The 22200-nt window shown below is 37.6% G+C and overlaps 1 protein-coding gene across 2 annotated transcripts in view; it reads left to right on the top strand.

Moving 5' to 3' along the window:
- Nucleotides 1–22200, top strand: part of PPA2 (pyrophosphatase (inorganic) 2) — a 78923-nt gene that overhangs the window by 12013 nt on the left and 44710 nt on the right. Inside the window, exons 4-6 of one of the 2 annotated variants that reach the window (XM_003796336.3) lie at nt 4525–4578; nt 9097–9216; nt 16925–17011. In XM_003796336.3, coding sequence (XP_003796384.1) covers nt 4525–4578; nt 9097–9216; nt 16925–17011 — 261 coding nt within the window. The remainder of the gene's footprint in view (nt 1–4524; nt 4579–9096; nt 9217–16924; nt 17012–22200) is intronic. The other variant, XM_023517034.1, reaches the window with a different exon arrangement.

Genomic DNA, 22200 nt, shown 5'->3' with positions numbered 1-22200 from the left:
CACATCGCTGTGCAGTGATCACCACTCTTCATCTCCAGAACTTTTTCATAATCCCAAACTGAAACCTGAGTACATTAAAGAACAACTTCCCATTCCCTTCCTCTCCCAGTCCCCTGGTGACCACGATTCTACTTTCTGTCTGCATGAATGTGACTGTGCTAGGTACTTCATTACCATTTCCTTTTTAAGTGAAAAACCTGAGAGAATTAGGACAGGAATCTAGATTTTAGTAGCAGATTATTTATCATAGTAGATGGTCTAAAGTAGAAGTACTTCATGAAAATTGGTCAGTTCTTCTTTTCATTATTGTTATCGTGTGCGAAGCTGGTTTGAGAGGCTGTTTTATAATCCAGGAACAGCAGTCTTTGGGGATAGAGAAGAAAAAGTTATAACAACTCTATGCTAAACATCAGTGCTATAAAAATGCAACAAGGAAGTGTAAAGAGATAACTGGTGGGTATTGTTCTCAGGGTCATACCATAACAAATACATACATTCTAAAACAAATACATATACTCTTAAAAATACCTTTTAAATGTGTGGCTGTCAACCCTTTGATAGTCTTGTGGTAAGACCAGAACATCTGATTGATGTCTGCCATCTCATCTGTTGCTCCCCGAGTCCTTTCGTCCTGCTGATCCTGAGCATTTTTCCTGCCCTCCTCCTGCCTTCTTTTGCCTTTCCAGCCTTGTTTCCATCTATTCTCTGTCTCAGCTGAAACTCCCAACCCCAGCCCTTGAATCCACTTCCACGACATAGCTATTGGGGACTTTTAATTTCCACAGCCTTTGCCTGTTCTCCCTCTTTTGTTTTTCTAAATCGATGTTTGTCAAAATGGTCCTGAACCATCTCCACTGGAACCATTTGGAATGCTTGTTAAAAATTGAGATCCCTGGCCCCTGCTTTAAATTCACATGTTCACCAGGTGTCCTAGGTGTACCCTAAACATGAAGTTCAAGAACCACTGCCCTAGATACTGAGTGGACATTTAGGGACTCATGGCTTTATAGGTCCCTAGGGACTTTGTGTGTGAACCTGAAACAGCTGTTTGAATGGGAAAAACATTTTCTGAGTCTAGACAATCAAATTAAAATTAATTCTTAGAACACAGCTTATATGTTGAAGACTATCTTATTTGAGTTTACTTGAAAGTTTGAGAGGAAAAAAGAGAATTTCTTCCTGGTTTTTAACCCATGTATATATTAGGTTATTAAATCTGAAATGTCCAATTTCAAATTAAAACTTTAGTTTTTCATATCTCAAACAAGAAGTAGTACAGTGAATCAAAGTGTCACCTAAGCTGTCAACACAGTTTTGCCATCTTAACGGTAACTTACGCATGCCAGCTGTGAAATCTAGAGAGCAAGTGACAATGAAATTGGAAAAGGTTTTTCCACAGCTTGCTGAGGATTGAGTATTTTTCTTTGCAAGAACTGGTACAGAGCCTAGAAGAAGTGGCAGTCAGTTGGTGCAAGGTCTGCTGAACATAATGGATGACAAGTCCAGCTTCTGTAGTTTGGGCAACAGCGTTTTCTTGCAAGAGTCCCTGTTGCTCAATCATAAGCATCCCCGTCATGTTGCCCCGTTGGTTGCTGTAGACATCTGCTGTAATCCAGTGACCACGCTCATGGAGCTGCAGTGGATAATACCAGCACTGGTGACCCATTAACTCTTTTTGATGAATATTTGGTTTTGGACTATGTTTCAGCACTTCCTCTTTATCCAACCACCATTGCGTCAAAGTTTTGTGATTATCAAAAAGAATCCATTTTTTATTACATGTAACAGTACACTGTAAAGATGGTTTGCCTTAGAGTCATGACTGCAAAGAAAGGCAAACTTTGAGACTATTTCTTTTCTTACACTTAATTCATGTAGAACCCATCTATCCAGCTTCTCTACCTTGGCGATTTGTTTCAAATAGTCTGATATTGTTGCAGTAGTAACGTCAGACCTTGCTGCTAATTCGTGTATAGGTTGAGAACAGTTTGCTTCCACTACAGCTTTCAGCTCTTCATTATCCACATGTGTCTCAGACCATCCACGTGGCTAAAATCACCAGATCAGAACTTCTCAAACCATCCACATACTGTGCGTTCATTGGCCACATCCTCCCCAAACATTTTATATTTTGAGCTATCTGTGCTGCACTAATTCCACATGCATTTGACTTATCCATGGTTTCACAAAAATTGCTTTAAAAAAAAAAAATTTGGAAGGTAAACAAAAACCAAAAGGGGGTTTGAAAGAATTAGGATGTACTTTCAGAATAAAAAAAAAAAACAGAAAAAAATCCCAACAACAACAAAGCAAGAAATGTCAAAGTGAAATGTCAGGGATATCAACTGTCAAACTTACTACTTCAGGAGATGGGACATTTCCTACCTAATAAACTAATAAAACATACTGACTGCACATACATTTTTAATATATGTTATTTATGTGTTTGATTTCTGTGATAAAAATACAAGGAGAAAAATGGAGGGAAAGAAAAGGACTAAAGGAAGATTTCTCTTGACTCTGCCACATCTACAACTTTCTGGTTTGATTGTGCCCCTTTTTCTTTTCGATTTTCTAAAAATTTTGGGCAGACCACTGTTGGTTTATAATTAACAGTAACCTTAGGAAAACCAGCCTAATATTGGCTTTAAAAAATTATGGGCCAAATGGATTTTAACTGGAGAGAAAAAAGGTGGTCTGGAAGAGTGTGATTTGCTGACTTAAAATTCAACCTCATCTATTATTCTTTTGGCCTAATTCAAATCTCTGTGAGTGGTTTTGGTAGGTGTCGTTGTGTAAAATGACTGTCACGAGCTTGGTCTACTCTGTCACCTCTGAGCATTCATCCACAGGCATTTGTTCTCTTACAGCCATGCTTTCCGGGATGAATAAATTATGTGAACATCTGCCATTTACTTTGGTTTTTCTTTTTAACAGCTACTTCAGACATATTTAAACAGGTGCAGGGGTACCTCATGAAAGAGCATAGAAAATGAAACATAACAGCAGAGCTGTGTAAAAGGTTACTAAGATAGGATTGAGACATACTTCTAAGGAGCAATTTTTAAGAATTCATTCTTAGCTTTGTTTATCTCATTATGGGTTTGTGGTTTTGCCATTTGTAACTTTTATCTAGAAAAACGTAATAAAAACATGATTACTTTATGGCTCCGTATATGTTTACATTTAACTGTGCAAATGGCATTATTTGAATTAATAGCATTCCATGTTTCACTAAGGAACTGCCAATGATATTGTTTAGCAATGCTTTAAACCAACTCTGGCTGCAGGTTAAAATTACTTAGAGAGATTTTTTAAATAAGCAGTGCCCTGGCTCCACCCAGAGCAGTGGAATTCAGTAAGTGAGAGGTGGGGGTCTGTGAATCTTTTTTTTAACTGGTTAAAGCTGGCCAGGTGATTTTCATATCTCAAGAGCATTTTGCTATGTGGGAATGATTGAAAAGTATGGTAAATCATAGCTTCCCAAGTGATCTGTAGTGAGGGACTAGTTTTTCGGTTTGTTTATTTCTACTCTGTCATGAACTGATACTTTTTAAAAAATCATTCAAAATGAATTATTATAGAAGTGTAATGCAAGTTCCAGTATTGGAGTATTAGATTCAATAGTTGTAAAAATTACTTCTTCACATTACTATAAATGTTTTTCCATAATCCAGTGTGCAGGTTAGCCCTGGTCAATGGCTGAAGTTGGAGTACACTGTTTTAAAGCAACACTTACCTGTGATAAATTGTTAGTTATTGATGTCAAATGGCATGCAAATCAGCTTTTACCTTAAGACTTTGTAAGGCAAACTGTGGGACATTATTTTTACTTACCATTGATCTAAGGTCTCCTTTCGCTTAAGCATTCTACAAGAGTTCAGAATTTAAAAAAAGAAGCAGTGTTTCTTTTCTTACTTTAAGGAACCTGAAATCACTAGACATGCAAGCTAAGCTTACAAAGTTTAGTCTCTTTGCGAGCCATCCTTACTTTTACATTGTGATCACAACTTGGATTTAAATTTCGTTTTCTATTTTTTAAATATTTTACTTCATAATTTTGGTGTATTTTCACTGAAATTATTCAATTGATCTTCCTAACAACCTTATATGGGGAGTGGGACAGAGATTATCACACTTTGCAGATTAGAAATATGAGACTGAATCCTCAAAGTGAGGGCATTGGTCTCTCACTCTTAACTGAGGAAGTTGGAAAATAAAAATCCAAATACATTTCCTGACTTCATTCTAGATCTGTCACTACACTGCAAAGGTGTTTCCAGACGTGCGGTAACCTCTAACCGCGTGTAGTCATGCTTAAGTGGCCTGGTGGCTTAAATTCTTGGTTTGTTTTAAACTATTCTAAGTTTTAGAAGAAATGTAAGGGTCAGGTCGATGTATGGTACAGACTCTAAACATTGTATCAGGGGAGGTAAACCTAAAGCATTTCTGTAAAGCAGACAAATGAAAAAATAAAAGGTAAAATTTTTCATGTTCTCTCTTTTTTGTTTTTTTAAACCACAGAATTTGTTTAATATGGTTGTAGAAGTGCCTCGGTGGACAAATGCTAAAATGGAGGTATGGCTATATCCTATTAATACAAAGTTGAATTAATAATCATGATGATGACATAAAAGCTTTGTTGCAAAATGTTTGGCATAATATTTTGAATTTGGGATAGTTGAGAAAAATATTTGTAGGTGAGTCTGCACTTCCAAGAGCGCTTTTCAGTTTTGCCTCTCTAGTTTGTTCTTCCCACATTTAATTTTCTCTGTCTCTCCTTTCTTTGAAAATGGCAAGTATTTTCAAGGCTTACTTAAATAGATTCTGAGATGTATTTAGTTCATAGATACAGTTGAAACATTTATTTGGGGCTGAGGGCAATTTTAGTTTCTGAAGGCTTAATTCTCCTTCATATTTTACTGTGCCAGGCATGAAAGCATTTTCCTGGGTAACTGAATGTATAAGCACCAAGAGCATCTGCTGTTCCTCTGGTTAGTTTTGTTTTTTCCAGGAAACATGCACCTATCAAGAACTTCCCTTTTGTTTTTTATGATTTTATTGCTCTTTCTTTAGTTAGGCAGGATTCTTCATAATTCTAAATGAAATTTAATTTATGTCACTTGGTTTAGTTATTTAAGCCTTCTACAACTTTGGGTATGATGGCAAGTATTATTTCACGTACTTAAATGAGGAACTGTTCTGTAGGTGTGTATTTTTCAGAATTTATATTTGGAGAATTGTCAGTACTTTAATCTGGTCCTGGCAGTATTTTTTGTTAGCTTGTTAGTAGGAAAAGGTAAAGATAAAAGATTCTTCTTTGGGCCTTGCGTTAGGTACAATATTTCCTTATTCTTGCTGATCTCTTACTCAGGGGTAAGGTCCAAAGATCTGTGAGATTCTATATAATTTAAGCAGCATTTCTTCATTCAATATTGCTTCAGTTTTTTTTTTTTTGTTCACTTTAAAGCATAGATATTTTTTCTTTATGAATAGCAATGTAAATATGTTTGATTTAAAAAGCAACTTTGAAATATGAGAATGTTTTTGGTGATTATTTTACCATAAATTGGCAATTTATAGTTATGTATATTTATAAGGTACAAAGTGATATTATGAATACAATGTAAAGTAATTAAATCAAGGCAGCTAACATATCTCTTATTTCAAAGACTTATTTTGGGGGTGAGAACATTGGAAATTTACACTCAGCGAGTTTGAAATGTGCAGTACAGTATTAGCTGTATTCATCAAGCTGTGCAGTAATAAGTCAAAAAAGTTATTCCTCCTGTCTGAGATTTTGTGTCCTCTGGCCATCATCTCCGTATGCCTCCACCCTCCTCTGTTACTGTAGCTCTACTCTGCTTCAGTGAGTTTGAAGTTTTAGATTGCACGTATCAGGGAGAACATGCAGTATCTGCCGTTCTGTGACTGACACATTTCACTTAGCAGAATGTTCCCATTCCATTCATGTTGTTGAAGGGGACAGAATGTCAGTATTTCATTGTGTACCTGGGCTATATTTTCTTTAGCAGGTCCTCTGTTGATGGGTGTTTAGGTCGATTATATGTAGTGTAAGTTGGCTGTTGTGAATAGCATTGCAGAGAACATGGGGATGCCAACATCTCTTTGATAAACTGATTTGAAATCTTTGGGATAAATACTCAGAAGTGTGATTACTGGATCATTATAAAAATAATTCTCTTTTCAGTTGGAGGACCCTCGGTACAGTTTTTCATAATGGCTGTGCTAATTTGCATTCCCACCTACAGTGTACAAGGATTCCATTTTCTTCACATCTCTTGCCAGCACTTGCTATCTGTTGTCTTTTCAGTGATACCCATTCTGACAGGTGTGAGATGATATCTCATTGTGATTTTAATTTGTATTTCCCTAAATTATTAAAGTGGAGCATTTCTTTATGTATCTTGCCATTTGTATGTGTTCTTTGAGAGGTGTCTATTCAGGTCCTTTCCCCATTTTTAGTTAGGTTTTTTGTTGTTGCTGAGTTGTTTGAGTTTTTATATCTATAGAGAGAGTTTGAATTATATATATAATGTGTGTGTGTGTGTGTGTGTGTGTGTGTGTGTGTATGTGTGTTAGAGAACCTCTGTAAGTTCACTACCCAAGGGACTGTAACAAACTGGTCAACATACAGAGCTGGTCAACACAAGGAACTAGACCTACATTACTGATTCCTACATGAGATGCATGTTCAGTCTATGAAAATTAGGTCAGCTTAAGGAAGTGGTCAGTGTAGGGAGGTGGTCAACTACAGTGTAGGGAGGAGGTTCTGTTGTTTATTTAGGTGCTCTATTATTAGCACACCATTTCTAACAAATAATAAAATTATTAAGATGGAAAATGGATAAAAATCAATCAGCTTTTTCTTAGTAATCTCAAGCTTTCTCTTACCCTCAATCTTATGATACAGTTAACGTAAAGATTCTTTCCATATACGCAGTAAAGGGCTTTCTTTTGAGATCAGTAACAAGACAAAGATTTCTGCTCTTGTCACTTCTATGCAACATAGTACTGGAAGTCCTGGCCATAACAGTTAGGCAGGCGGCGTGTGGCGGCTCACACCTGTAATCCTTAGCACTCTGGGAGGCCAAGGCAGGTGGATTGCTTGAGCTCAGGAGTTCAAGATGAAGATAAGCAAGGGAAACTCCTTCTCTACTAAAAATAGAAAACCTAAGGCAAGAAGATTGCTTGAGCCCAGGAGCTTGAGGTTGTTGTGAGCTATGGTGCCACAGCTCTTTACCTAGGGCAACAGAGTGAGACTGTCTCAAAAAAAAGAACAGTTAGGCAAGAGAAAGGAGAGGTATCCAAATAGAAAAGAAAGAAGGGAAACTGTCACTGTTTGCTGATGACATGGTCTTACACCTACAAAAACCCTAAAAACTCCACCAAAAAATATTAGAACTGATAAATGAGTATGATAAATTTGCAGGACACGGTCACAAGCAACATTGACTCTATACCCTAACAACAAACTCTCAGAAAAGAAATCAAAGAGAACAATCTCATTATAATAATGACTAAAAAAAATTAAAATACTTAGGAATAAATTTAATCAAGGAGGTAAAAGACCTTCACACTACAAACTGTAAAATGTTTCTGAAAGAAACTGAAGATGACATAAGTAAATAGAAAGACATCTGGTGTTTACAGATTGTAAAAATTGCTATTGTTAAATTGTTCATACTACCCAAAGTGATCTATAATTCATTGCAATCCCTATCAAAATTCCAATGTAATTTTTTATGGAAGTAGAAAAAATAATCCAGGAAAAAAACCATAAAAAATAAAGTCACACAGTAAAGAAAAATAGAACAAAAAAAGTTAAAACCAACAAGAAAAAGCAACCCTAAATTTATAGGGAACCGCTGATAACCTCAAATAGCCAAGGCAGTCATGAGCAGAAAGAACAAAAGGTGAAGGCATCACACCACTTGCTTTCAAACTATTCTGCCAAGCTGCAGCAACTGAAATAGTATGGGACGAGTCGAGCATTCCACCTGAAATGCTCCAAAATCTGAAAAATTTTGAGTGCTGAGCTGACATTCAAAGGAAATGATCCTTGGAGTGGTTCATATTTTGGATTTTCAAATTTGGGATGCTTAACTGGTGAGCATAAATACAAATATCTCAAAATTTGAAAAAAGTATGAAATCAGAACACTTCTGATCCTAAGTGTTTTGGAGAAGGGATTCTCAGCTATACTGGCAACAAAACAAAACAACAACAAAAAACAGACCCCAGATACATCGATACATCATCCAGTGAAACAGCAGAAAGCCCCCCAGGAACCTAAGCACATTGGGTCAGTTGATTCGTGACAGAGTGCCAAGAATGTACAATGGGAAAGGGATCGTTTCTTCAGTAAATGGTGTGGAAAGCTGGATAGTCAGACGCAGAAGAAAGAAGCTGGATCCTTATCTCATACCAAATATAAAAATCAACTCAAAATGAATCATGGACTTAAATATAAGAACAGAAACAATAAAATTGCCAGAAGGAAACCTGAGGGAGAACCACACAACTCTGCTCTGGGCAATAATTTTTTGAGTTTGACCCCAAAAGAGCAAGTAACAAAAGCAAGAATAGACAAATAGGATTACGTCCAACTCAAAAGCTTGATGTGTATTTGTAAGCAATACATCTGATAAGGGGTTAATGTTGAAAATGCAATAGAACCTCCGAAGTTGACCACCTCCCTACATTGACCATCTCCGTAAGGTGACCTAATTTCCACAGACCGGACACGCACCACATGTACTTTCCAGCACAGTAGGCCTCGTTCCTTCTGTTACCCTCCTCAATGTGTTTACGAGTCTGTTATAGTCCCTTGGGTGGGTGGTCACCTTACAGAGGTTCTACTGTATGATGTCTCCTTTCCACACAGTTTGTTTTACCCAGTACTAGAAATTAGTAATAAGAGCTGGCTTACTTTAAAACATTTTTGATAATTAACTTGGAATATTGAATATTTAGTCTAGAAATGGCAGATTTAAAAAATTGGATACAGGATTGGATATAAGATTATTCGTTTCTCATCGTCCTCTCCCTTTCTTTCCCCTGTGATTTGCTTAGATTGCCACCAAGGAGCCGTTGAATCCCATTAAACAAGATGTGAAGAATGGCAAGCTACGCTATGTGGCGAATATTTTCCCTCACAAGGGTTATATATGGAATTATGGTGCCCTCCCTCAGGTATCATTTTTGTTATAATGGTAAAACTTTCCTGTCCTCTGAAAAAATTGCCTTGTAAATCCTGTGAACTACTTGAATTTAAATTGGTTCTGAGAACATGTCAGTTTGAGAGATTTGTAAATTTGAAATTTTTTAATGTGGAGTTTTATTGTGTCAGTAAATTTTATTTTAAACCGTATATATGTCTATACTCACGTCCCTGGAGTTGGGCACATAGAACACACACATTTGACACTTTGAATGCATTTCTCTTTCTAGTCTTTGCTGTTGTGTCAGTGAAAAATTTTTAAGCAACGCTTTTATCTGCAGTCGTTTCTTTAAATATGACAAGTTATTCTTTTATACACGTTGATGTATGATAGCATGAATTTTATTTTTTAAACTTTAGCAGATTAATCTTCTAAATTATAAATTCTTTTTTCAGAATTCGTTGTGAACTGAGTTAGCAACTTGATTTTGTAGTGAATAAAACTCAAAAAATGCTGAATCAAAAGCCTAAGTTTTGGGGACAAAGAGGCCATCTGCTTTTGTGTTTACAAAAACTGTTAGGCCATCCACCTAACAGGAAAATTAATTATTTTATTTATTAATTTTAATATTTTCCACAAAATTTTAAGATGCTATTGGGGAAATGTTTGAAAAGGGAGTCTTGCTTTGTATAGCACAAAAAAGCAGCTGAGCATGTAGAATAAACACTCACAGGAAAAAGAAAAAAGATTGTTTTCTGAAGTGTAAGGCTGTCTTTGTTGCATTTAGACCACCCACGTGGATACATTCTTGGTTAAAATGGGCACTAATAAACTGATGAGTAAGAATGAGAATGCCTGTTGAAAGCATGAAAGCAGGCTTTCTGACTCTCCAGGTGCCTAATGGACATTCTGTTTGACCCAGCAGTGAAAGGTTAAAAAAGAGTTCTGTAAAGCTTGGTGAATACAGTGTGAGGAGAGGATGTATGGGTGAGGGAGGGTCGAAGAAGCCGTTGAGTTAGAGACAGACAAAAATAGAGACCAAGTAGAGCAGGTAGAGCACAGACTAAAGTCCGTGTAGTTGTTTATTTCTTTAAACACTTATTAAGGATTTCTGTGCTAGGTGGTGTGTTAGGTGTCGAGTGTACAAAGGCAGGTGAAGTACAGATAGAAGATCAAGGCAGCATCACAAATGGCTAAGAATGTGGGTGTAGGAGCCAGATTGCCACTTTCTAGTAATGTCCTGGGCAAGATACTTTTTCTGTGCCTCACTTTCTTCATCTATAACATGCAGAATCTAAAATATGCACTGCATATGGTAGTGTTGAAGGTGCGTGAGTTAATTGCGTTAGAATAATGCAAAACGTAATAATTATTGTCACTTTTATTGTCTATTTTATAGTCTGAGGTGATTTAAGCAACTAATTATAATGTAGCATAATAGGTACTGCTAATCTACTAATTATTTTATTTTATTGTAGAAAAAATAAGAAAACAAACTTTTTGATAGTAAAGAAAAGAGGTAAGGAATGGAAGGAAAAACAAAAGCAACTTCTGTAGTTTTCTACTTAGACCCCTGCCAATTTTTGGTGTTCTGCTGGGTATGTTTGAATTTTCGCAATGTTCTCATCTATTAGGGTATAACTAACTGTATTTTCCTGTGTATAATGCACACTTTTTCACCCAAATTTTTGAGAGAAAAATAAGGATGTGCATTATACATGGTTAGTTCCAATTCCGTGTATATATAAATATTATTAATTCTTTTATTTATACTTATGCACTAAAAGCATAACTCTAGAAGCAGTAATGATAGTTGTATACAAAATAATACCATGGAATATAGTAATTGGCTTTATTAAAGTTATGATGAACTTGCAACAAAAGCATTTTCAGCCAAGAGGAAGCAACATATTTCTTTTCATACACTTGAGATGGAAACTAGCCCCCTAGCAGTGGAATACTGTTTAGGTAGCAGTGTCTCCACTTAGCTGATACTTTTACAGAATTCCTTTATAATATGAGGGCCTAAATACAAACGAATAAAAGTCTGAATTAAAAAATTACAGTGAAAGATAATTTTTACAACTTTTGGTAAAAGTTGGGGTCAAAAATGTCAGTATGCAAAAACATAAGTATTATACACAGCAAAATGCAGGAGTCTGTTGGGTGCAGTAGCTCTTCTGTTACTCTAAGGGAATTTGACTGCAGCAGTCTCTTAATTCACGTGTCAGCCTGCATTCACTGTTGCCTAAGTTTCATACTCCATCCAGCACCCAAAGTGATATTTTAAAAACATAAATCTGTGAATGCTTTTCCTGTAAGAGAACCTTTAAAGATGTTTTCTTACTGCTAAAGGGATGAAACCTATTTAATGGTCTCCTGTTGCTAAGGGATGAAACATAACTTCTTAACTTTGCTTTTCAGCCTAGCATGATCCATCCTCTGCTTGATTCTTCATTTTGCCACAGTTTCTTCCGTGTTTCTCACTTCCATCTTGTCCACACCAGTCCTTCACAGAACTGTTCATTCATTCAGCACAATTTATTGAGGGCCTGATATTTGCCAGGGGTTCTTGTATCTCTAGTACTAGAGCTAAAGCAGTGATAACAGTAATAAATGTTCCTCTGGAACTTTTATTCTAGGCAGGTAAACCAGCAATAAGCAAAATAAGCCCCAAGTAAAACATCAAGTGGTAGTAAGAAAAATAAAACGGAATGGGGTAAGGGTGTATTAGGATTGTTGCAGTTTACGTAGGGAGGTGGCCTCAGTGAGAAGGAGTTATGTGAGGAGAGAGACCCACAGGGACCAGGGACCAGGGACCATGGAGTGTGGACGTGAGAGGAAAAGCAGGCCAACAAGAGGAGCAAGTGTCAAGGTGCTAAGGGGGGGGGGTTTGAATACGAAAAAGGAGGTCAGCATGTAGGGTGGAAGTGAGGGAGAGGAAATAGACTGCATTCTCTCTGCCATTTTTAAACCCAAACCAATCTTGGGGGTGTGTGTTTATGTGGGGTTTAGTCTTTGGGGGGGGTGGGGAAACCATTGATTGTATTTAAGTTACTTATTTAGAAAACAAACATAACTAAATTGGATAATGTTTTGAAAACATTGAAATCATGCCAGTTGCTTGTGGGAGGGGGTGATTCCTCCCTAATATTTTTTTGCTTGATTGCAGAGAGTGAGCCTCTGGTTCTGTTTACCTGTTTGATCTTGTCTCCAACTCTTCTTCCTCATTCTCCCTCTTCTTCCCCTTTTTCTCCCTCCCCATTCCTTCTTCCCCTCTTCCTCCTCCCACACTGGCATTCTCATACTCCAAGCACACTCCTGCCTGAGGCTTTCACATTCACCGTGTGTCTCCCTGGCAGGTGAGCACATGGCTTACCTCCGTAATGTTTGTTCATAGATCAATTTCATTATATCTGCCAAACTCCCTTTAAAACATTTAACCCTGCCTCCTGTACTTCCATTTCCCCCCCCCAATACTTCATTTATTTTCCTTTTCCATAACAGCCACCAATTTGTAACTTACTATATAATTTAGTTATTTGTTATATTTATTTCTTTATTGTAATTTTCCTCCAGCTGGAACACAGACTTTATAAAGGCAAGGATTCTGTCTCTTTTGCTCACTGATATATTCCACCTGCCTGGCTTAGTGCCTAACACAGAGTAGGTTATCAATAAATATTTGTGAATTGAATAAATTAATCAATGCTTTGTGAATGTGTATCACATTTGTTTCATAGGCATACATGAGCATTGTATTTTGTTATTCTATTATTCTCCTATAATTTGTCAATTTGTCTTGTAAAAGCAGGAAATTTGTTCAGAGGAACTACAGTACAAACTGTGCTTAGGAGAACATTGAAGCAGTGGACTACTGTGTAGGTAGCAGTCTCTCCACTTAGCCTGCGATTCATCAGTGTGCTGTCTTTATCAGATCTTCAGCTTTCTAGACATTAATAATGCCTTCCTCAAAGTTTGAGGTTGGCTGGGCAGAAATCATCTTTGTCTTCCCATAATTTATTCAAATTACCACATATACAGGTTGTTCCAGTGTTATGTCTCAGTGAATATTTAGAATGCCTGTCAGGAAAATATTAAAAGACTAGAATCACTTTAAATTCAAGATTTCTTCAGTTTTAATGTAAAACCATGTGTTTATTTTGAACATCATCATAAATTTGACTCATTGACCCCCCCCAACAGAATATCAGATAATACTACTTACTAGCTTTGTAACCTGCCATACATAGTAATCTCTCTAGGCCTGTTTGTTCACCTGCATGACCATACTTCCCCACCCCACAAGTGTATTGTGAATATTGAATGAGTTGATCGAAGCAAAGGGTTCAGCTTCCTAGTGAGTTCTTAGTAATACTAACTCAGTGGTGATGACACTGTTGCTATTAATGTTAGCTGTAACTAGTGAAAACATTGGTAGCGGCTCTTACTCCAAATTGAAGCTGGCAAAGTATAGGAGTGGTTGAGTAGATCTTACTTCCTTTGAGCTGGTGATAGGAATACTGCTTGATCAGGAAGGAGTTATCAAGAACCACTTGTGTATACAATTTTGTAAAATTTAGTGCTTTTTGAAGAGACTCAAGGACTAGAACATGGTGATTACAGATAGATCAGTTAATATTTATAGAGTAAGGTAATAATCTCAAAAACCTGCATGAAGATGAAAATGATTTGTTTTAGGCTAGATCAAAAATAAGTGGAAGGAGGCAAAATGGCTGACTAGAGATATCAGTTGCCAGGTCATCCTAGAAAGAAGGAAAAGTTTTGATTAAAACACACACACACATACACACACACACAAACATAGCCCTGGTGGGATTCTGAGGGATTAAGTGCCAGAACCTACCAGAGATTCCTTAGAAAGAAGATGTAGAGCAGATCAAGGAGAAAGATTTCAACAGAGATGAACTTCCAAGGAATTTGGAGCCTGCAGAAAGCAAGCCGGAGTAACTATTCTGATATCAGATAAAATAGACTAAATCAACAATGGTAAAAAAAAAAGACAAAGATGGTCATTAATGATAAAGAGATGCGTTTAGCAAGAACAAACAATCCTAAATATATATGCCTCTAGGCTCAGTAGGTAAGGTGCTGGCCCCATATACTGAGGGTGGCAGGATCGAACCTGGCCCTGGCCAAAACTACAACAATAAAAAAATATAGCCGGGCATTGTGGCAGGTGCCTGTAGTCCCAGCTACTCTTGGGAGGCCGAGGCAGGAGAATCACCTAAGCCTATGAGCTGGAGGTTGCTGTGAGCTGTGATGCCACAGCACTCTACTGAGGGCAGCAAAGTGAGACTCTGTCTCTTAACAAAAAAGAAATATATATATATATATATGTATATAATATGCCTCTAACACAGGAGCTCCCAATAATAATAATTGCTTTATTAATAATAATAAAGCAGTTATACTAGATCTAAAGAAAAAAATGGCAACATCATATTAGATGGGGACTTCACACTCCAATGACAGAACTAGACAGATCCTGGAGGCAAAAGATCAACAAAGAAACATTGGACTTAAATGGGGCTCTAGAACGAGAGGACCTAACATGCATTTATAGAACATTCTATAAACTGCAGAATATGCAAACTAATACAACCTTTTTGGAAGGAAGTATGGAGAATCCTCAGAACTCAAACTAGACCTCCTATTTGATCCTGCAATCCCATTACTGGGCATCTACCTAGAAGAGAAAAAAATCATATCATAAGGACATTTGCACTAGACTGTGTATCGCAGCTTGATTTACAATTGCCAAAATGTGGAAACAGCCTAAATGCAACCCAACCCAGGAGTGGATTAACAAGCTTTGGTATATGTACACCGTGGAACACTTACTATTCAGCCACTTAAAAAGATGGAGACTTTACATCTTTTGTATTCACCTGAATGGAGTTGAAACACATTATTCTTAGTAAAGCATCACAAGAATGGAGAAGCAAGAATCCAATGTATTCAATTCTAATATGAGGACAATTGATGACCTAGTACAGGGTAGAGGGTGGCAGAATGGGGGAGAGGAGAGAAGGAAGAAGTGGGGGGGGGTGGTCGTGGGAGGTCATCATGTGTGACACAACTCTTGGTGGTGGGACACAATTATAAGAGGGACTTTCCCTAACAAATGCAACCAGTGTAACCTGGTTCTTTGTACCCTCCATGAATCCTCAACAGTTAAAAAAAGAAAGAAAGAAAGCTTCAGAACTAAATATATATATGATTTAAAAATGGGGTGAATTATGGTACATTTCTCATGGGCTGTATGCATGCATATATATGTATGTTCGGTGTGTATCAGACAGAAATTGTCACCTGTATTCCTAGAATTATGAGTATTACGAGAAAAAAAATTAGAAAAAATAGAAAAAGCATCTGTCACCTATAAGCAGTAGGTAATTATGATTATTCTTATATTTTCTTTCCTTTTTTTTTTTGTTAGTTTGTATGAGGTTAATTGAGGGTATAACAAATTAGGTTACAATATTTGCATTTGTTAAGACCCTCTTATAATTGTGTCCTGTCCCACTTCCCAAGACGTGTACCATATGCCCTAATACTGTGCCCCGTAAGTTGGAGCAAACCCATCCACTGCTCTCCTCCCCTCTTCCCAATCCCATATTCCCCTGCCCCCACCTTGAGTTGATTGAGTTTTCCTCTTACATGGAGCATATTGGACTGTCTACTGGCTTCATGTCTTATGTTTTCTTAATATTCTTAGTATTTGAGGTAGTGAAATATTATTGGACTTAGTTTACTGATTTTTTAAAAGAAAATACAGTTAGGTCAATTTTTTCCCAGATACACTATAATTAGAGCCAGAAGGAAAATATTTGAGTTTATTTAGGGTTTAGCTGTGAATAAAAGTCTATTTTTAATTATATACAATTACAATAAATAAACTTGGATAATCTAAAATCCTAGATAACAGGGATAAACGAAACCTTAAGATGATGTAGTCTCTATATCCCTTATAATGTAAATTTGAAGCCAATAAGTAGGAAACTTCAACAATTTTGTTTGCAACCAGACAGTTTTGAAGCTTTTGGGATGAGTAGTACCTACGGGGTAGTAAACTTGTCACATTTATATTATGCTATCCATTTACAAAAATACCCATGTATGTATTTTATAATCAACAAAGTTTAATCTTGCAGGAAACTAAAGAAGTGGCATCTTTTCATGTTTTTATCAAGGTCTTGAGATTTGACAGCAAAAGTAGAGGATTATTTAAGTGGAATGAAATGAGACACAATAGGTTTTTCTTTTCTTTAGTAAAAGTCATTGAAAGGATGGGAATTTTAGACTCCAGTACTGTTACCCTATCAAAGGAAGCAGTAAACAATGGAAGCCACAGCTTAGGCATCAGGGGAAATGTGGACACAAGGGCAAGGAGGATGGCAGCGTCCTCACTGGAACTCTGAAAAGTGAATGTGGATTTAGTGACTAGCTAAACTTGGAAGAAGAACATGTCTATAAATACCACCCACTTTCAGATGGCGATTATATGACAAATGAGAGACAAAGGGAGGAAATACTATAACTCTTTTAATTATTATGATACTTAGGAGCACACTGTCTTGTTGGCCTTGAGCCTGTGCAATTTCTGAGATTTTGTTCTTTGGATTATGGCTATCTGTGAAACTTGAGTTATGTAGAAGGATTAAGATACTTTACAGTATTAACCTGTATTTCTGCCTCTTTTGTTTTGTTTTTAGACTTGGGAAGATCCCCATCGAAAAGACAAGAGCACAAACTGCTGTGGAGATAATGATCCTATTGATGTTTGCGAAATAGGCTCAAAGGTTTGGTTTATAGACTGTATTACTTCTGACATGTGTTTTTGTTTGTTCATGCCGTAAAGTTTCATTTTGGCCTCTAGTTCTTCAGCTCTTCAAAGTTCAAGCCTATCGATTTCTCTGGTATCAGTCTCTTCTTTTATCTTTACTACCTTCTTTTAAACCAGGTGTTGGTAAATTACAGCCCCACGAGTTGGATCCAGCTACCACCTATTTTTATAAATACACAGCTATTCCCATTTACGTACATATTGTCTATTGTAGTTTTTGCACCACAGTGGCAGAGGTGAGGAGTTAAAGCAGAGATCACATGTCTGCAAAGCCTAAAATATTTACTGTCCAACCCTTTATAGATAAAGTTTGCCAATTCTATCTTCAGCATCTTTGCACGTTATTCAGATAGAAAGTTCAACACTCATGAAAGTAAACTAGGGCTTTTTCTTTTTTGTACTTGTTTCCAGGCTGCCAAATCCTACTGGGGAAAAACAAAACCCACGATCATGTAGGTAGATACTGCCTTTCAGCTTTTCTATGTCTTGGTCAGTTCTTTCTTCTATTTCTGTATTTATTGCTAATATTTCTTGTTCTCTGCAAACATTCAACTGTTCCCTTTTTGTTCATGCTTTTAGCAGAGTATCTTGTCTTTAATTTTGTAGAGCTCAGAGAGACAAACAGAAAGAACTCCGTCACCTTTCTCTTCAGATTTATAAACTACTTATGCCTGCAAACTTTATTTCTTCCTCGGTGTTCTGGACTCTGTCCTTTCCAGTATCTTGAAAGATCATATTTTTTTGTCCCTTCTTGTTCATCATTGGCTTCCTCCTATGTGCCACCTTTCTCCTTTCCTTTTATGTGAAAACTTGTAAAAAGAGTTTGAGCATTCACCTCCGTTTCCCACTTCCCACTTAATCTTTAACCCATTGCAAAATTGTTTCAGTCTCCCCTATTATCTAAATGGTACTGCTCTTCTAAGGTGTCTGTGTTTTAGCCAGATCCAACCTGCCTGTTTTATAGTCTTTGTCTAACTTTAATTTACCTTAATGGTTTATACTGTCAACCTCACCTTTCTTCTTGAATCAAAGTCAAGTTTTTGCCTGACTTTGATTATATTGTAATATCTTGAATTTTCTCCAATTATTGTGGTTCCTTATGGTTTCTTTTGCAAGTTCCTTTTCTTCTACCTATTCCTTAAATGGTTAACTTGAGAGCTGTACCTTTGTCCAATTCCTGTTCTCCTCACATGACAACTGTCTTGATGATCCAATTCTAAGGATTCATTGTTTTGCCTTTTTTTTTTTTTTTTGAGACAGTCTTACTTTGTCACCCTTGGTAGAGTGCAGTAGCATCCCAGCTCACAGCAACCTGAAACTCTTGGGCTCAAGCGATTCTCTTGCTTCAGTCTACTGAATAGCTGGGACTACAGGCTCCTGCCACAATGCTTGGCTATTTTTTTTAGAGATGAGGTCTCACTCTGGCTCAGGCTGGTCCCGAACTTGTGAGCACTCTGTTGGCCTTCCAGAGTGCTAGAATTACAGGCATAATCCGCTGTACCATTATTTTGCTTTCAAAGTGATAGCTTCAGTTCATATCCATAAATTCAACTGCCTACCACTCTACTGAGATGTCTCCCAGGCATTTCAGACTCATGTGTCCACAACTGAATTCATTATTTCCTTCTCTCCAGTTTACTCCTCTCAGTGCTATCCGTCCAGCTCAGTGAGTGACATCTCTTTTCTGTCCCTTCTCATATCCAGACTCTTAAGCCAGAAGCTAAGGGTCATGGTCATTCTTGATTATTTATTGCTTCCTCCCATCCAGTTAATCATGAAATGCAGAATCTATATTCTATCTGGCCTTTAAATCTATTTATTTCCATTCTCATTTGTGCTAGCTTTTTCCAATCCATTCTCATAGTTCATTTGAGTTATTCCTGCTGCTAACCAGTATTCTTATTGCATTTCATTTTCATCACCATCACTTACTCCAAGCTCTCTTTCTGTTTCACTCTTTTTACCACCTTGCCCTTATCTCTTTTTCTGGTTTCCTTTCTTGCCATTTCTTGTTGGCATATTGCCCTCCATCTGCGCTGATCTTTCACTTCCTACAACGCAGGCGTCCTCAAACTACAGCCTGCAGGCCACATGCAGCCCACCTAGGACATTATCCAGCCCGCTGGGTGTTTTTCCCACTGCTGCCTGTCCTGCTTAGCAGCTGACTCGTCCTGGGGCCTGCAGTCCAGCCATCCAGCGGTCTGAGGGACAGTGAACTGGCCCCTGTTTAAAAAGTTTGAGGACCCCTGCTACAATGCATCTGCTCTTGCTCATGTCCAGGACTTCATACAAGCCATTCCTTCTACATAGAATGGAACATTCTTCACTTGACTTCCCTCATCTTTTTACTTTTCCCACTACTGGTCTTCAGAGCTCAGCTAAAATACCAGTAAGAAACAGTGCATCCTTGTGAATATCTGACAACAGACTGGTGTACTCAACCCCACAAGCTCTTGCTAACCAGCCTCATGCAGTAGTGGTGCCAGTCAGGCAGGGGAATTTAGAACTAAATCCTGATGAGAGCTGCCATCAGTTTAGCTCTTACAGCTTACTAATGTTGTAATTGTGCTGGTCAATATGGGAGGATTATATTGTTGAAATGAATATTATTCTTTGGTATTTTAAATACATTCACTTTTAAAATAAAATAAAAAGGCAAACGTACATTAATAGGAATAAAATGATTTGTTCTGTAAAATTTTGATTCAGGTAATAAGCACACTTGAGGACCGAGGAGGCCACATGTGGCCTTAAGGCTGTGGGTTTTCTATCCACGGCCTAAAATACTTTGCCTAAGGTTACCTCTAGGAACAATAGAGGAAGGATTCATCCCCATATATTTGTAACTTAAAATCCTATCTTTTGATAGATTTCCACAACAGCTAGAAAAGTCAATAATAACCTTACTCTGAGTCCACCTATGTAGTAGCCCATATAGCCTATGGCTAGGAGGAGTGAGAGTTATAAGAAATAACCTATATAGCGGGGTGGCACCTGTGGCTCAAAGGAGTAGGGCGCTGGCCCCATATACTGGAGGTGGTGGGATCAAACCCAACCCTGGCCAAAAAAAAACACCTGCAGAAATACTTGTATAGCTCAATAATGGAACACCTTGGTGAAAAGGGCATGGAGAGGGATTTAGCTCTCCTAACAAGCATGAGAGCTTGCGAGAGGAGAGCATTGGTAAATTGGCAGTCTCTACACCTGTGGTGGTGAGAGGCACGAGATCAGCCTCATATTAGGCTGGGGGAGAAGGCAGTCGGGAGCATGCTCATTCTATCACGGACCCCACTTATTCTGACTGTGTCTCCTCTCCTGCCTGCAGAACGCCAGCACAGCATCTCTCTGCTGAGGATCACTAAGCTCTGCTAAAGACTAAGATCTCTCTTTCTAAGACTGCTTTACTCTCTCTAAGACTCTCCCCCATCAGCTAAAGTAAATAGCTCTCTGGCACCTAAGAGAAATTGTTCCTGAGCAAGGTAGCTTAGCGGTCTCTGTCCAGAACCTAGTTAAGCCGGGCCCGAGATCTGGCCAGTCCTGGGACCTGACACACCTAAGATCTTGGCAGCATATCTATGCTCTTTATTCAGAATCTCAGTTCATTTTCAAACATAGTGAGCTAGCTATGGTACCCAGATCTGCTATGTACTTTAATTTTGTTGGAAGAGTAGATTGACAATCTTATAATAACTGGGAAAATAGATTTGTCTTATAGCCAGAACAATTTATTCTTTTAGTTAACAAGACCTGATATTTACTAAAATTATATAGTAAATATATAACTATCTGAAGAATAGGTCTTTGTTGACGGTATGCTCTTTTTTATGTGCCTAGCTATGAGAAAAATACTTAAATCAGTTGTAAGAAACATTTTGCTGGCAGCACCTGTGGCTCAAGGAGTAGGGCGCCGGCCCCATATGCCGGAGGTGGTGGGTTCAAACCCAGCCCCTGCCAAAAACCGCAAAAGAAAAAACAAAACCATTTTCCTAGAGTCTTTTAACATCACATTAATAGACAAAGCAAAAAGGAACATCGTTCTGGAAATGGTAATAGACTTAGAACCACACATACAGAGATTTCTAACAATGTAAGTTCCTTGAGGAATTATGTATTATTCATTTGGTGTCTAACAGAAGACTAAACATACATTCAGTATAAACTTGTAGAATTGGTTTAAATTGAACTGAAGCATGGAAGTTTCATAACAGTTTTTACCAGTTGTTCTTAAGCATGTTACCCCTAGTTTTTTGTTTGATTGCATTTTCCTTTCCATTTTTTAAAAATGTTGATAGCAAAACAGTGGTTTGTTTGAAACAAAGCTTTCCTTTTCTCTTGCTTATAGATCAAAGAGTAAATAGCCCTCTGATCAAACTTGATAGTCTGCTGGACATGTTTCCTGTTTGCCTTATAACCCATACAAATCTCATCTGTTCTTATGTGGTTTGAAATTAAATTAAGTTTCATGAGTGAAATAGATAATAATAAGCCAGATATGATTCTCAGGAATTCTGATAGATGAATACCCTGCCCCCAGAGTGTGCTACAGGCTTCACAGTGTCAGCACTGCTGGTGTTTTGGATGGATAATTCTTTTCCAGAGAGGCCTGTCCAGTGGTGCATCCCTTACCTCTTCCCACTAGACGGTGATGATCCCTCCCTAGCTGTCATAACCAAAAATGTCTCCTGACGTTGCCACATGTCCCCTGGAGGGCAGAATTGCCTTTGGCTGAGAGCCACTTATCTAGTGTATTTTTTAATTAACCAGTATAACTAGCCTTTCATTGGTAACTATGTAATAATTCCAATTTTGACTATTTTTGTTTTACAAAGGCTCTTGTAGGTCTTTGGGTCCAATGCACCATATCCTCTTAAAGCCTTTTGTTCTCAAAGGCTCATTCCTCTGGTTTCCATAGCTGTTCCTCATCTCACAGTTTCTGGATTTTCCACTGTGGCCTTTTCACCAGGTCTTCTGTTTATTGCCCTCTTTAGAATGGAGCGCTACAGCTACGAGACATGTGTCTCTCATAGTGGCCCGGTCCATGTGAGTTAGCATTTTACATAAGCAGTTGTACAATCTTTCTGTGAAGTACTTTGGTATATTGTACATTCAGAGCTGCAAATATCAGCTATATCTTTTTTTTTTTTT

The sequence above is a fragment of the Otolemur garnettii genome, unplaced genomic scaffold (genome assembly GCF_000181295.1).
Source record: "Otolemur garnettii isolate 467f Iridium unplaced genomic scaffold, OtoGar3 scaffold00103, whole genome shotgun sequence".
In the NCBI taxonomy this organism is placed as follows: Eukaryota; Metazoa; Chordata; class Mammalia; order Primates; family Galagidae; genus Otolemur; species Otolemur garnettii.
The sequence above is the reverse complement of the archived record's forward strand: the minus strand, read 5'-3'. Positions and strand labels throughout refer to the sequence as shown.